The 12499-nt window shown below is 37.7% G+C and overlaps 2 protein-coding genes across 2 annotated transcripts; one reads left to right on the top strand and one right to left on the bottom strand.

The window, feature by feature from the left end:
* Positions 1 to 2820: 2820 nt before the first annotated feature.
* On the bottom strand, positions 2821 to 7100 carry LOC140973750 (luminal-binding protein 5-like). Its single transcript, XM_073436792.1, has 8 exons — positions 6874 to 7100; positions 5942 to 6209; positions 5625 to 5839; positions 5296 to 5538; positions 4333 to 4812; positions 4065 to 4219; positions 3893 to 3975; positions 2821 to 3538 (listed from the first exon to the last, which is right to left on the bottom strand). The coding sequence occupies exons 1-8, from the start codon at positions 6929 to 6931 to the stop codon at positions 3040 to 3042; spliced, it is 2001 nt and encodes a 666-aa protein (XP_073292893.1). The 5' UTR covers positions 6932 to 7100; the 3' UTR covers positions 2821 to 3039.
* Positions 7101 to 8626: 1526 nt separating this feature from the next.
* LOC140972564 (uncharacterized) lies at positions 8627 to 10010 on the top strand. Its single transcript, XM_073434972.1, has 4 exons — positions 8627 to 8808; positions 8921 to 9349; positions 9582 to 9910; positions 9988 to 10010. The coding sequence occupies exons 1-4, from the start codon at positions 8627 to 8629 to the stop codon at positions 10008 to 10010; spliced, it is 963 nt and encodes a 320-aa protein (XP_073291073.1).
* The last annotated feature ends 2489 nt before the right edge of the window (positions 10011 to 12499 follow it).

Consider the following 12499-nt stretch of genomic DNA (forward strand, 5'->3'; position numbering starts at 1 on the left):
TCAAATGTCAATGAATATTTCCGCAAGTTATTGGAAACCAATAAGTGGTATACGATATATAACTCTCTTATCAAATGCATAGACTCCAGATATTCAAATGTCAACCCCAACTTTGAGCTGAATTTACAAAAGAGTACCATAGTTGCAGAGCTACCTCGGATGCTAAAGATGCCACATCTAACATTTATATTCAACGAATTCGACGAATTCGTGAATGCAAAAGAAGTTCTGTGTAAGTTCTCTTATCGCAAATAAAAAAAAATTTCCAATTGAAAACAGATGTCATATTTATCTGCATAAAAACAATGAAATGTGTACAGATGTGATTGGTATACTAAATAAGAACTTACCGCAAATAAAAAAAAAAATTTCCAATTGAAAACAGATGTCATATTTATCTGCATAAAAACAATGAAATGTGTACAGATGTGATTGGTATACTAAATAAAGTCATGCCATTAAGCAATTTCACCAGACCAGATAAAACAGAAGGTCAAAGGATCAGACAAGTTATGCTTCTCAACATGAGATAAATTTAAATAAAAAATGCAAAATATAAACATGCATATCTTAAAATTAATTTGTAACATATAAATTATTTTGTTTGGAATGGAAACTATTTATGTCACTGTGTGGGACGACTTGGCAATACACGAAAGGCAATTGATGAAGCGTATTGAGTCTGAACATCCTATTGTTGCATTTTCCAATCTGACCATGCAAATCTTTCTCAGTATGTTATAAAACAAACATTCTTTCTTCTTTCCCTAAATATTTTTTTTAGCATAAATGACTAATGTGTGGTGTAAATAGAAACAATGAAACAGATGCACAATAGTTACAAACTAGGGGAAGTTGGTGAAAAATCTCCAATCAAAATATTTCTTTGGATACACTCCCTACCCACAAAATTGTGGTACTATGTCATACAAAATGTGGTACACTTCATGTGGAAATGTGGTACCAAAAAAGTACCCAGGGACTGAACACAAAAAAAATCGAAGGCTGGGGACTGAAGGCCAATTTCCCGTACAAACTACGCCGACAACTGCAATGATTCTTAACCCACTATGTGACATCGCCAGAGCAGTACAAACATGAGACATATTTCTGAATTTCTAACTCTTCGTATTCGTGAGTTATACATTTCATTGCATAAAACTGTATGAACTTACTCAATTGTTGACAAAAATTATTCTAGCATGACAACTTTCTTCTTAAATATATAAAATAGTGTTAGAAACTAAATAAAAATAGTGGACGTTTTGTTTATTATAATATATGAATGCTTAAAGAATATTATTTTTAATAAATTTGTAGGTTGGATGCAGACTACAAACAAGAGTTAAATGAACTTTGGGTTACGAAGGCACTCACAGACGTCAAAGAAGTGACATTAGAAGATGTAACAAAAAAAACGAGCTATGTTGACGGAGATATTGCATTTACTATTTATGAATCTTAATGGTTTTAAGTACTAAAATAATAAAAAACAAAAAACAAAATAATTTGTCATGCTAAATATTAAAATTTTTAACAACTAACATTCAAAATAAACCAAGATTCGAAATGCTTCTTATTTTTACATAGAACAACTATTATTTGATACGGAGCAAGATAAAAGAAATCGAAAACAAAGCTACACCATGGTATGAAGCATGTAATCTTTGTTGCCAAGCTGCTACAAAAACAAACAACAAAGCAAGTTGTGTCAATTGCATCAACAATCCAATTACGATCATTCCAAGATAATAAAAAAATACAAATACCCAACCCAAGTTTTAGATCACAAAAAAAAAAAAAAAAGAGAGATGATCAATACTTTACTTCTTTATGTTACAGGTATAGAATAACAATTACAATTGAACATCTTTTGTTGGATGTTCTATTGAATATTTCATTCAAATTCATGACCAAGTATAAGATAAAATAAAAAAAATGATTTTATATCTACAAAAATAGAATATTTAGATTTGGCATCTAACAATAAAAATTTGCAATGCAGAATTTACCAAATAACTCATATAAAGATTTGCTAAATCAACCAAGCTCCAAGCTCCACACATTCTTGTTCAAGTTGGATAATTCAGTATAAAAACGTGATGGAGTGTTAAAGATTGTGACAGAGCTATTGATATACATGACAATTATCCAACAACAAATGTTAACATCAGGAAACGGAGATCTTGGAAGATTATGAAGCCAACTAAACAAAGCAATGTACAACCTAAGGAAGAAAAATCAAATGAATTGAATATCAACAGAAACATGAAGATCCATGAAGACGAAGATGAATTCGAGATGACAAACCAATTGCCGAGTACAAAAAAAGAGCTAAGAACATAAAAATCGATTGGTACAAAAAGATTTCAGGAGCTCTTCAAATCAAAGACAAGAAAATGTGATTATTTCATTTGTAACCAAATAATTAATTATTTAACTATTAAAAGTTATTATTATTTCAAAAATAATTTAAACATATTTAAATAAGGTTATCATATAAATATTATCTCCATTTCTCTACGTGCAACGCACGTGCATTTATCTAGTTAGTAAAAATATTAAAATTGCCAATATATAACATCATATCAACACTTCAATTAAAAATATTAAATTAACGCTTAAGCACACCAATTAACGGATGAAATCAAGAAAGGAACATAATAATCTATGAATTTTCAAAAAGTTAACGTAGTGGAACCCACATAGACACATACATACGTACACAAAAAACATGCATAAATACAAATATGTACGAACATGCAAATGAATGTAGAAAGATGGATGATGAAGATTATGCACACAGCAGGGAAGCGAAACAGGACGGAGTTCTTTCAATTCCGAATCTAGCAACACAATAAGGACTCCCCTCTTTGACCTTGAACGATAAAAAATCCAATAAGCGTGAAATGTAATGAAAAATCCCTTTAAAATACAAATACCCTGTCCTCCTGTAAACAAAATTTCACGTTCCTCTCATCCCTCTCAATCATCAGTTATCAAGGAACCAAACCTAAAAGATTTAATATACCCAATCTTCTACAATTCATCATGGGCATCTTCGTCGTCTTCCTCTGATTTGCCACCAGGGGCGCCGCCGGATCTCTGATAAACGGCGGTGATGATAGGATTACATACTGCTTCGACCTCCTTCAGCTTTTCATCGTAATCCTCCTTCTCGGCATTTTGGTTGTCATCCATCCACTCAAGGGCTTCTTTCGTTGCTGTCTCGATCTTCTCCTTTTCATCCAACTCCAGTTTGTCGGCGAGTTTGTCCTTGTCGTTGATTTGGCTCTTCATGTTGTAGACGTAGGTCTCCAGGCTGTTACGTGCGTCTATTCTTTCTTTGACCTTCTTGTCTTCCTCAGCGAATTCCTCGGCTTCCCTTACCATCCGCTCGATTTCTTCCTGACTTAGACGACCTTTGTCGTTGGTTATGGTGATCTTCTCCGATTTACCAGAGGCCTTGTCCTCCGCCTTGACATTTAGAATACCATTGGCATCAACCTCGAATGTGACTTCAATCTGAGGGGTACCTCTGTTCAAAAAGAAAAGATGCATGACTAGTAAGATCAACTCATCAAGTCTACAAACCATAAAAACTGCCCAAGGACTACGATAATGGTCGCAAATTGAACCGCTATTAATATAAAGCTTGTTTCGTGACTTGAGTTTGGTAGCTTGTGTGCTTTTAAACATGTTCATAAATTAGTTATACATATTAAAGACATCTGGCAAAATAGTTTAGATCCAAATCCAGATAACAACATATTTGAACTGGATTCACATACGATAATTTCAAATACAAATTAAGTCATCGTGAAAAATATCGCAAGTCGGGTTAAATTTAGCCATATCGCTAGACAAAAAAAAAAAATACAATCATACGAACCTTGGGGCCGGGGCTATTCCACTCAGGTCAAATTTCCCAAGCAATCTGCAGTCCTTTGTCATACTTCGTTCACCCTCAAAGACCTTTCACGGATTTCAATTCAAGTCATCAATTGCAAAATAAGAAAAGCATTACTATGCATTCAAATTTTCAAGAATGAAATGCCAGTTACCTGAATTGTGACCGTAGTTTGTTGATCCTGATAGGTGGTAAAAACTTGGGATTTCTTGGTTGGTATCACAGTGTTTCTTGGAATCAATTTGGTCATCACCCCACCAACAGTTTCAATACCGAGGGTCAGTGGAGCCACATCCAATAGAAGAATATCTGACATGAGTTACGATTTACTAGTTAGAGACTAAATAGTTTGATCCAGGCTTTCACAAATTCAACTCACTGATAAAATCAGCTAGAAAATATAAGAAAATGTAAGGTATTACCTTTCGTTTCATCACCTCCCTCTTTGCTCAAGATTCCTCCTTGAACAGCGGCGCCAAAAGCAACTGCCTCATCTGGGTTAACACCCTTGTTAGGTTCCTTCCCATCAAAATAATCCTTAAGTAGCTGTTGAATCTTAGGAATTCTGGTGCTTCCACCAACAAGAACAATTTCATCAATTTGACGCTTCTCCAATCCCGCATCTTCCATGGCTTTCTTCACAGGCCCCATGGTCTTTCTAAACAAATCATTGTTTAATTCTTCGAAACGAGCTCTTGTGAGAGGTTCTGAGAAATCAACACCATCAAAGAGAGATTCAATCTCCACTCGGACTTGATGCTGACTGCTCAATGCTCTCTTAGCTCGCTCGCATTCTCTCCTTAGCTTGCCAAGTGCTCTTTTGTCCTGGCTGATGTCCTTTCCATGTTTCTTCTTTATCAATTTGATGAAGTATTCCATGATCCTCTGATCAAAATCCTCACCTGGGAGGGTAATCAAATGTGTCAATACTGATATGAGATTCCTAAAATGGTACTCAAACTAGCCCAAGACCCCAGGACAAAAACAAAACGCTAAACCAGACACAGTAGTAATCCCACAAGCAAACTCTTGATTTCAAGATGTGTGAAATAGTAAATAAGCAAATTCATCGAGAAGAGAATAATATAATATCTTGCAGATTGGAGCATCAGCTCGACTCATTTAACAATCATATTGGTAGATTTATTTTCAATTACTGTTATAGAGAGGGAACAACCAGAAAAATATAAAAAACCCAATTTGTGACATCAGGTAACCTTGACGTGAAATACATGAGCATAAATTATATAGCCAAATAAGGTTCCATTTGGCTTCAGATGAATCTAAAGTAAAATTATTTCTCCTTTTTTGGCTTTAATTAATTATATCATGGAATCAATATTTAAAGGTTAAACAAAGTCAAAGAGACTCAAAAAACAGCTTACCTCCCAAATGAGTGTCTCCATTTGTAGCAAGAACCTCAAAAACACCATTATCAATTGTCAAAATACTGACATCAAATGTTCCACCACCAAGATCAAAGACAAGAATGTTCTTTTCACCGCCCTTCTTGTCCAAACCATAAGCAATTGCTGCTGCGGTGGGTTCATTAATTATTCTTGCAACATTCAACCCAGCAATTATACCAGCATCTTTTGTGGCTTGCCTCTGCGCATCATTGAAGTAAGCTGCAGAAAGAGAAGATGCAGCAAATAATCAATAAATGACATAATATTGCCTCTCCAAGTAGAAAACATGGGGACAAACTGTTTACCAGGGACAGTGACAACAGCATTCTTTATCTTCTTTCCAAGGTAAGCCTCTGCTGTCTCCTTCATCTTTATCAAAATCATGGCACTGACCTCTTCAGGACTGAAGACCTTGGTCTCACCATCTTTGATCTTGACTTCAATATAAGGCTTTCCATCTTTGTTCACAATCTTATAGGGGGCAAGCTTCATGTCCTTTTGAACTTCTTTATCCTCAAATCTGTATAGTAGCGAGAGTTAGAATAATCATGATTGTACTCTTAATTAATGTTTGATGACATAATAAGCAGAATTGAATGCCACAAAAAAAAAAAATTATTACTTTCTTCCTATAAGTCGCTTGACATCAAAGACAGTCCTTTCGGGGTTAACAGCTGCTTGATTTTTTGCAGCCTCTCCAATCAACCTCTCATTGTCAGTGAAGCCAACCCAAGATGGGGTGATGCGGTTTCCTTGATCGTTCGCTATGATTTCAACATGCCCATTTTTGTAAACACCAACACATGAATAAGTTGTGCCAAGGTCTATGCCAATAACTGTTCCGAGGTTTTCAGCCTCCTCTTTAGCTATGGAAAATGCAAATAAACTTCCTGTTTCGAGAGAAACACATCATCACATCAATACATTAATTACAACAAATTTAATCATGCCATATACCACGTAACTTTGTATGGAACACGTCAGAGTAATCACATCAACTAACAAATGAGTTGCTTGAATTGCAAAAAAATACATTTTATCTCCTCATTAGCTTCAGAAAGTAATCTCATTTATTCTACTCTAATGCACTTAATTTATATAGATATTTAATACATTTGATCTTACCTCAATACACAGAATACAGACACAGGTTAAGATTTTTTTTAAAAAAAAATGGCAATATCCCCAAATTCTCATAATTAGCCCATTACAAAAAACAACCACGACTCCAAAACAGGAAGTAATACGCCAGATCAAAGATTAATTCACCATTATATCATCATAGCATCGCCACCAAATCAAAATAAAATCATCTACAACTTCAGATCTACAAAATGGAAAACCTTACAACGACAAAAACTCGGATCGACATATCTCGAAGACATATAATCACATTTCCTCAACAAAAAAAAACACATTACTCTCAGAAATGAAACACGAGAAGCTAAAAAGGAAAATATGAACCAATAACAAGACATCAAAAACTAATCTGCATCGCAAATATTTAAGCTAAATATGATGATTTCCATGAAAAATAGGAGAGGGAATCCGGACCGAGTAATATGATCCCGAAGACGACCGAAGATGTGCGTCTTTCCCACGCGGCAGACATATCTGTGAAGCTTCAACAATGGAGAATACTATATTTTCTTTTGGTCTCTGTGTTTCGGTTTCAGAATCTGAAATAGGTGACCGAAGGTGGAGCGATTTTATATAGCAAAATACTACGCGGACATATCACGTCACAGGTGATGACGTGGACCAATGATATCTCGTGTATGATGCACTTCCTTCCCTCCGTCTTCGTGCGACCTTTGATTTGGGAAACGGGCGCTCGCTAGGCCACCTGTAGAGGATTAATCGTCATTCGTACTGACGTGGACCAATCAGAATCGTAGTATGGAGTTGCGGACCAATGGCCTTATTCACTCGGAGAACTCGTTCTGCTGATCGATTTTATAATATAATATTTTTTTTATTATAACACTCATTAATTTTGATACTAAACAATAATATGTTAATAATGAAATAGTATTTTCAATTAGGGATTATAAATAATTTTCTCTCCCAAGCGTCTGGTTCTCAAGCGGTTTGGTGAGAGTTGACCTCCAGTTTCTTCTTCGTTTGCGGGAGTAGAATATAATGGATCCTCAAGTAATTGCTAAGATGGTTCAAAATCTCAAGCTTTCTCAAGGTAACCAATCGACCCACGTTACGCTCACGTCAGAATTGGAATTCTTGGGGAAGAAGAGGCTTGAGTCTTGCCTCGTCGGTAAAGTATTCTCGTCAAAAGCAGTAAATCGTGACACGTTTTGATCCAATATGCTTAGGATTTAACAAGCCATTAAAGCAATCGATATTGAGATGGTGGGGGAAAATCTTTTCTTGTTGAATTTCAAAGCACAATCCGATTTCAAGAGAGCTCTACTGGAAGGCCCATGGAATTTTTTCAAAGATCTCATGATTTTTGTGGAGCCGAAAAGGTTGCAAAACCCAAACGACATCTCCTTCCATGAGGTACCTATTTGGAATCAGCTTCACAACCTACCTCTGGCTTTTATGCAATCAGATATACTGAGGAAGTTGGGGGAAACAATTGGGAAAGTCTTAGAAGTTGAGGGTGGAGATAGTGGCTACTGTCCAAGCAGATTTGCTAGGATTCGCATTGTTAAAAATATTGACACTCCGTTGATTAAAGGGATTTGGGTCAGTCTTGCTGAAGAGAAGGAGGAGACATGCATTATCCTGATATATGAAAAGTTGCCTAATTTTTGTTTTGCTTGTGGTTGTTTGGGTCACTGTGTGAGAGTCTGTGATGATGTAGCTGTGGACAAAATATCCTTACAATATGGTAACTGGATGAGAGCACCTCCTATGGGTGTTAACCGAAGTAATAGCAACTCCAGGGGACGCAAATCGGATTCTAGCATTCCCTTGGGGGAGAATGACGCTACTGAATCACCTCAAGGCTCGGGACAAGGCGTACACAATCCTTTGTTGGAAAATGTTCCGTTGATACCTAATGAGGCGAAAATCTGTCTTGATGAGAAGGAGAAGATGGTGGAGCTGTATTTACTTAAAGATGCATCGTCTGGGAATGACTGCTTACATAATTGCACTGAAGCTCTCGGGAACAACACTATAATTCTACATGAGATGGAAACTAGTATGGAGGTTGTGGTTCTCAAAGAAGATATTGAGGGGGATGGTGGTAAGAAAACCAAGGGTATCAGGAAATGGAAAAGGTTGGCACGTGGGATGTAGCCTGTAAATCAAGTTAGTGCAGTGGATTTGCCCATTTTGGAGGATGGGAAGAGAAACAGAGATTGTCCAGATATATATGGAGAAGGTAGTAAGAAACTTAAAGGTTTTCTTGGGAACACCAAATTGGTTGAGAACCGCCGATCATTATGAATTGCTTCGTGTGGAATGCTCGTGGGCTCGGGAACCCAAGGGCATTCCGAGAACTCAGGCGATTGATGGCCAAAAGTAACCCATCGGTATTTTTCATTTGTGAGACTAAGTTGATTAAGTCTCAATATGTGTTGTGGAGGAATGTGTTTAATTTTAAAGGTATTTTCTTAGTAGACTGTGTGGGTAGAAGTGGTGGTCTTGTTTTACTCTGGAAGGAACCATATGAAATCAATATATGCTCTTACTCGATTGGTCATATTGATTGTATAGTTAAGATTGATCAGTTGGAATGGAGATTCACTGGGTTTTATGGCAACCCAAAGATTTTTGATAGAAATCTCTCCTGGAAATTGCTTTGGCGGTTGCATAGTATTCCAGAATTGAAGTTGCTTCCCTGGCTAGTGGGGGGAGATTTCAATGAAATTTTGTCTGAAAGTGAGAAAGTAGGGGGTTGTTCGCGGCCGCTGCAACAAATGAGGGATTTTAGAAATACGCTTTCTGATTGTAAGCTATGTGACTTGAAAGTGATTGGTGATCCATTTACGTGGTGTAATCGCATGAAGAACAAAGAGATTATTTTCAAGCGTTTGGATAGATTCCTCTGTAATGCTGATTGGTTAGCGTTGTATCCGTCAGCTACGGTGACTCACTTGGAGTTTTTTTAGCTCTGACCATAGACTCATCTCTGTTTCAGTGGATACGAGCAGTGAGATGATTGTTAGTAAGGAGCCTAAAAGATTCTTATTTGAACATAAATGGTTGTTGGAGGATGATTTCGGTAGGGTCATGGATTAGTGGAAGACCAGTGATCATTTAGTTGATTTGCCTAGCAAATTATCTTCTTTTAGTTGTTCGCTGCGTGACTGGGTTGGATCTCGTTTCTCTAACATTCCCAGACAGATTGAAGCTTTGCGTAAAGAACTTAATGAGCTGATTCAACCTCACAAAGCAAATTTAAATGCTGGTCGTATTTCTCAGCTGGAGCACCTTATTGAAAAACTAGTATTGCAGGAAGAAACTCACTGGAAACAGCGATCTAGAGCCAATTGGTTGAAGTACGGAGATGGAAATACTAAGTTTTTTCATTCAGTGGCTTCGGAGAGAAAACGTATCAATCATATTAAAGGGATCTTTAACGAGAATGGCACATGGTGTGTTGATAATAATGATATAGCAGGTATCATCTTGAAGTATTTTGCGAATCTCTTCGAGTCCTCTAAGCCGTCTGATTCGGAGATCGAACTTGCATTTCAGAGTGTTACTCCGAAGGTGGATGAGGAAATGAATAGCTTTCTTATTGCTCCGTTTACAGATCGAGAAATTCGCCTAGCCCTGTTTGAGATGCATCCTTCAAAGGCACCGGGGCCAGATGGTTTTACAGCTCTTTTCTTTCAAAAAAATTGGTCCACAGTTGGGAAAGATGTAGTGAGGGCGGTTCTTAAAATTCTGAATGACAAAGGAGACTTTAAGGGCTGGAACGAAACTGTCATCACTTTAATCGCAAAAGTTCCAGATCCAAAAACACCAAAAGATTTTCGCCCTATCAGCTTGTGTAATACTTGCTACAAAATTATTGCTCGAGCGATTACAAATCGGTTGAGGCCAATTCTTACCAAGGTTATAGACCATCACCAGAGTGCTTTTGTACCAGGTCGCCTCATCACAGATAATGTTATTATTGGGTTTGAATGTATGCACTGGATACGCAAGAATAAGGTTAACAAAGCAGGCTATGGAGCTCTTAAATTGGATATGAGCAAAGCTTATGACCGTATCGAGTGGGAGTTCTTGAAATCTATCATGTCTAGACAGGGTTTTCATAGGGATTTTGTGGATCTTATATTCAGATGCATTTCTACAGTCTCTTATTCAATCCGTGTCAACCAGTCCATCTATGGTCTTATCAGTCCTCACTGGGGTTTGCACCAGGGTGATCCTTTATCTCCGTACCTATTTGCCATCTGTGCACAAGGACTATCGAACATTCTGACTAAAGCTGAGAACGACAAAAGATTTAAGGGAGTAAAGATTTCCTCCAACTCCCCCTCAATTTCTCACTTATTTTTTGCAGATGGTAGTCTCATTTTCTTTCGGGCGGTGGAATCGGAATGCATCCAAATTAAAATGTGCTTACAAATGTATGAAAAAGCTTCTGGTCAGCTCGTAAATTATGAGAAATCGGGTCTGTCTTTCAGCCCAAGCACGTTGCCAGGTACTGTTAATATCATAAAGAATATTTTTTCAATTGCAGTAGTTAAGGGGCACGAGATTTACTTGGGCTTACCAACTTTCTCTATCTGGAGTAAGCGCATACAATTTGCTAGGTTGAGGGAAAGGATGTTCAATAAGATCAATGGATGGACAAGTAAATTCTTTTCAACATGTGGCAAGGAAACTCTTATCAAGTCAGTACTTCAAGCCATTCCTACTTACACAATGTCGTGTTTTAAGTTACCTATATCCCTATGTACTGAGATGGAGCAGTTGTGTGCTAACTTCTGGTGGAATTCTAAATCAGCTAATGGTGGACTTCAATGGTCTAGGCGGGGAAATTTATGCATACCTAAGCAGATGGGTGGAATGGGGTTTCGTAGTATCGGTGACTTTAATAGAGCACTTCTTGCAAAACAGGCTTGGAGATTAATCCAATATCCTTCCTCACTTATGGCTCGAGTTTTGAAATCTCGATACTTCAATGATGTGGACATTTTAGACGCTCAGCTGGGTTGCAGCCCTTCTTATATTTGGAGATCCATTCTTTGGGGAAGGGACTTAATTAAAGATGGAATCATGTGGCGAGTTGGTAATGGGAATCAGATAAAAGCTTTCTCAGATAGATGGATACCTGGATTGGCCAATGGTAGAAGTTTGCGCTGTGGTTCAGGTGTTGATAGGTTGGTTAGAGATTTTATCACACCTGATAGACATTGGAACGAAGATGTTATTCGAGAGTGTTTTCCACCTTTTGAAGCTGAGCACATTCTCGACATTTCATTGAGTAGAAATGTATCAGAGGACACTCGGTTCTGGAGATGGGGTGTTCATGGCAGGTATACAGTTAGATCAGGGTACCTCTTTCAGACGGGATACTACAATCCTCCTGCATCTCAGTCCGTGAGGCGATGGGATCTTTGGTGGAACGGTATCTGGAATTTAAATGTTCCACAGAAGGTACGGATTTTCTTTTGGAGAGCGTTCAATGAATTTTTTCCGTCCGACCTGAATCTTGCTAGGCGGCACATTAAGTCCAATGGGTCGTGCTCTTTCTGTGGCGGCTCTAAAGCCTCGACTGCTCATTGCCTTCTATTCTGCCCAAAAGCCCGAGTGGCGTGGAAAGGTTATCAATTTTGGCGCCTCCTTAAAAATTGTGCTGGTATGGACTTCTTATCATGTAGTTCTTTTCTGAATGAAAATCTTCCTTTAGTCGAATTTGAATTGTTTGTTATGAGTGCATGGGCTATTTGGAAGGATATATGTAATCTGAAGCACAATACTAAACCAACTGATTCTATTATATCTATTGAGTGGGTGGCTGCTTTCCTGAATGAATTCAAACGAGCTCGCATGGTGTGCGGGGAGCAAACTCTTACAAATCTTGAGGAGAGTGCGAAGAGGTGGACTAAACCGCCTTTGGCTCATTACCGACTAGATGTGGATGCTGGATTTCGAGATGATTTGGGAAGATATAGCACTGGTGCAGTGATAAGAGACCATTATGGACATATTGTTGCGGCCACTGCTTGTGGTATTCGCAATCCAGGTACGG

The sequence above is a fragment of the Primulina huaijiensis genome, chromosome 3 (assembly GCF_012295235.1).
Source record: "Primulina huaijiensis isolate GDHJ02 chromosome 3, ASM1229523v2, whole genome shotgun sequence".
Taxonomy (NCBI): domain Eukaryota; kingdom Viridiplantae; phylum Streptophyta; class Magnoliopsida; order Lamiales; family Gesneriaceae; genus Primulina; species Primulina huaijiensis.

What these genes read in the sequence shown, in the direction of transcription:
- LOC140973750 (XM_073436792.1), bottom strand. Translation starts at nt 6,931, where the DNA reads ATGTCTGCCGCGTGGGAAAGACGCACATCTTCGGTCGTCTTCGGGATC. An exon ending in AAGCGACTTATAGGAAGAAA is followed by an intron (nt 5,840 to 5,941) that starts GTAATAATTTTT and finishes GCTACTATACAG; the next exon opens with ATTTGAGGATAAAGAAGTTC. An exon ending in TGGAGACACTCATTTGGGAG is followed by an intron (nt 4,813 to 5,295) that starts GTAAGCTGTTTT and finishes TTACCCTCCCAG; the next exon opens with GTGAGGATTTTGATCAGAGG.
- LOC140972564 (XM_073434972.1), top strand. Translation starts at nt 8,627, where the DNA reads ATGGGAAGAGAAACAGAGATTGTCCAGATATATATGGAGAAGGTAGTA. An exon ending in CAGGCGATTGATGGCCAAAA is followed by an intron (nt 8,809 to 8,920) that starts GTAACCCATCGG and finishes CTGTGTGGGTAG; the next exon opens with AAGTGGTGGTCTTGTTTTAC. An exon ending in TGATAATAATGATATAGCAG is followed by an intron (nt 9,911 to 9,987) that starts GTATCATCTTGA and finishes CTTGCATTTCAG; the next exon opens with AGTGTTACTCCGAAGGTGGA.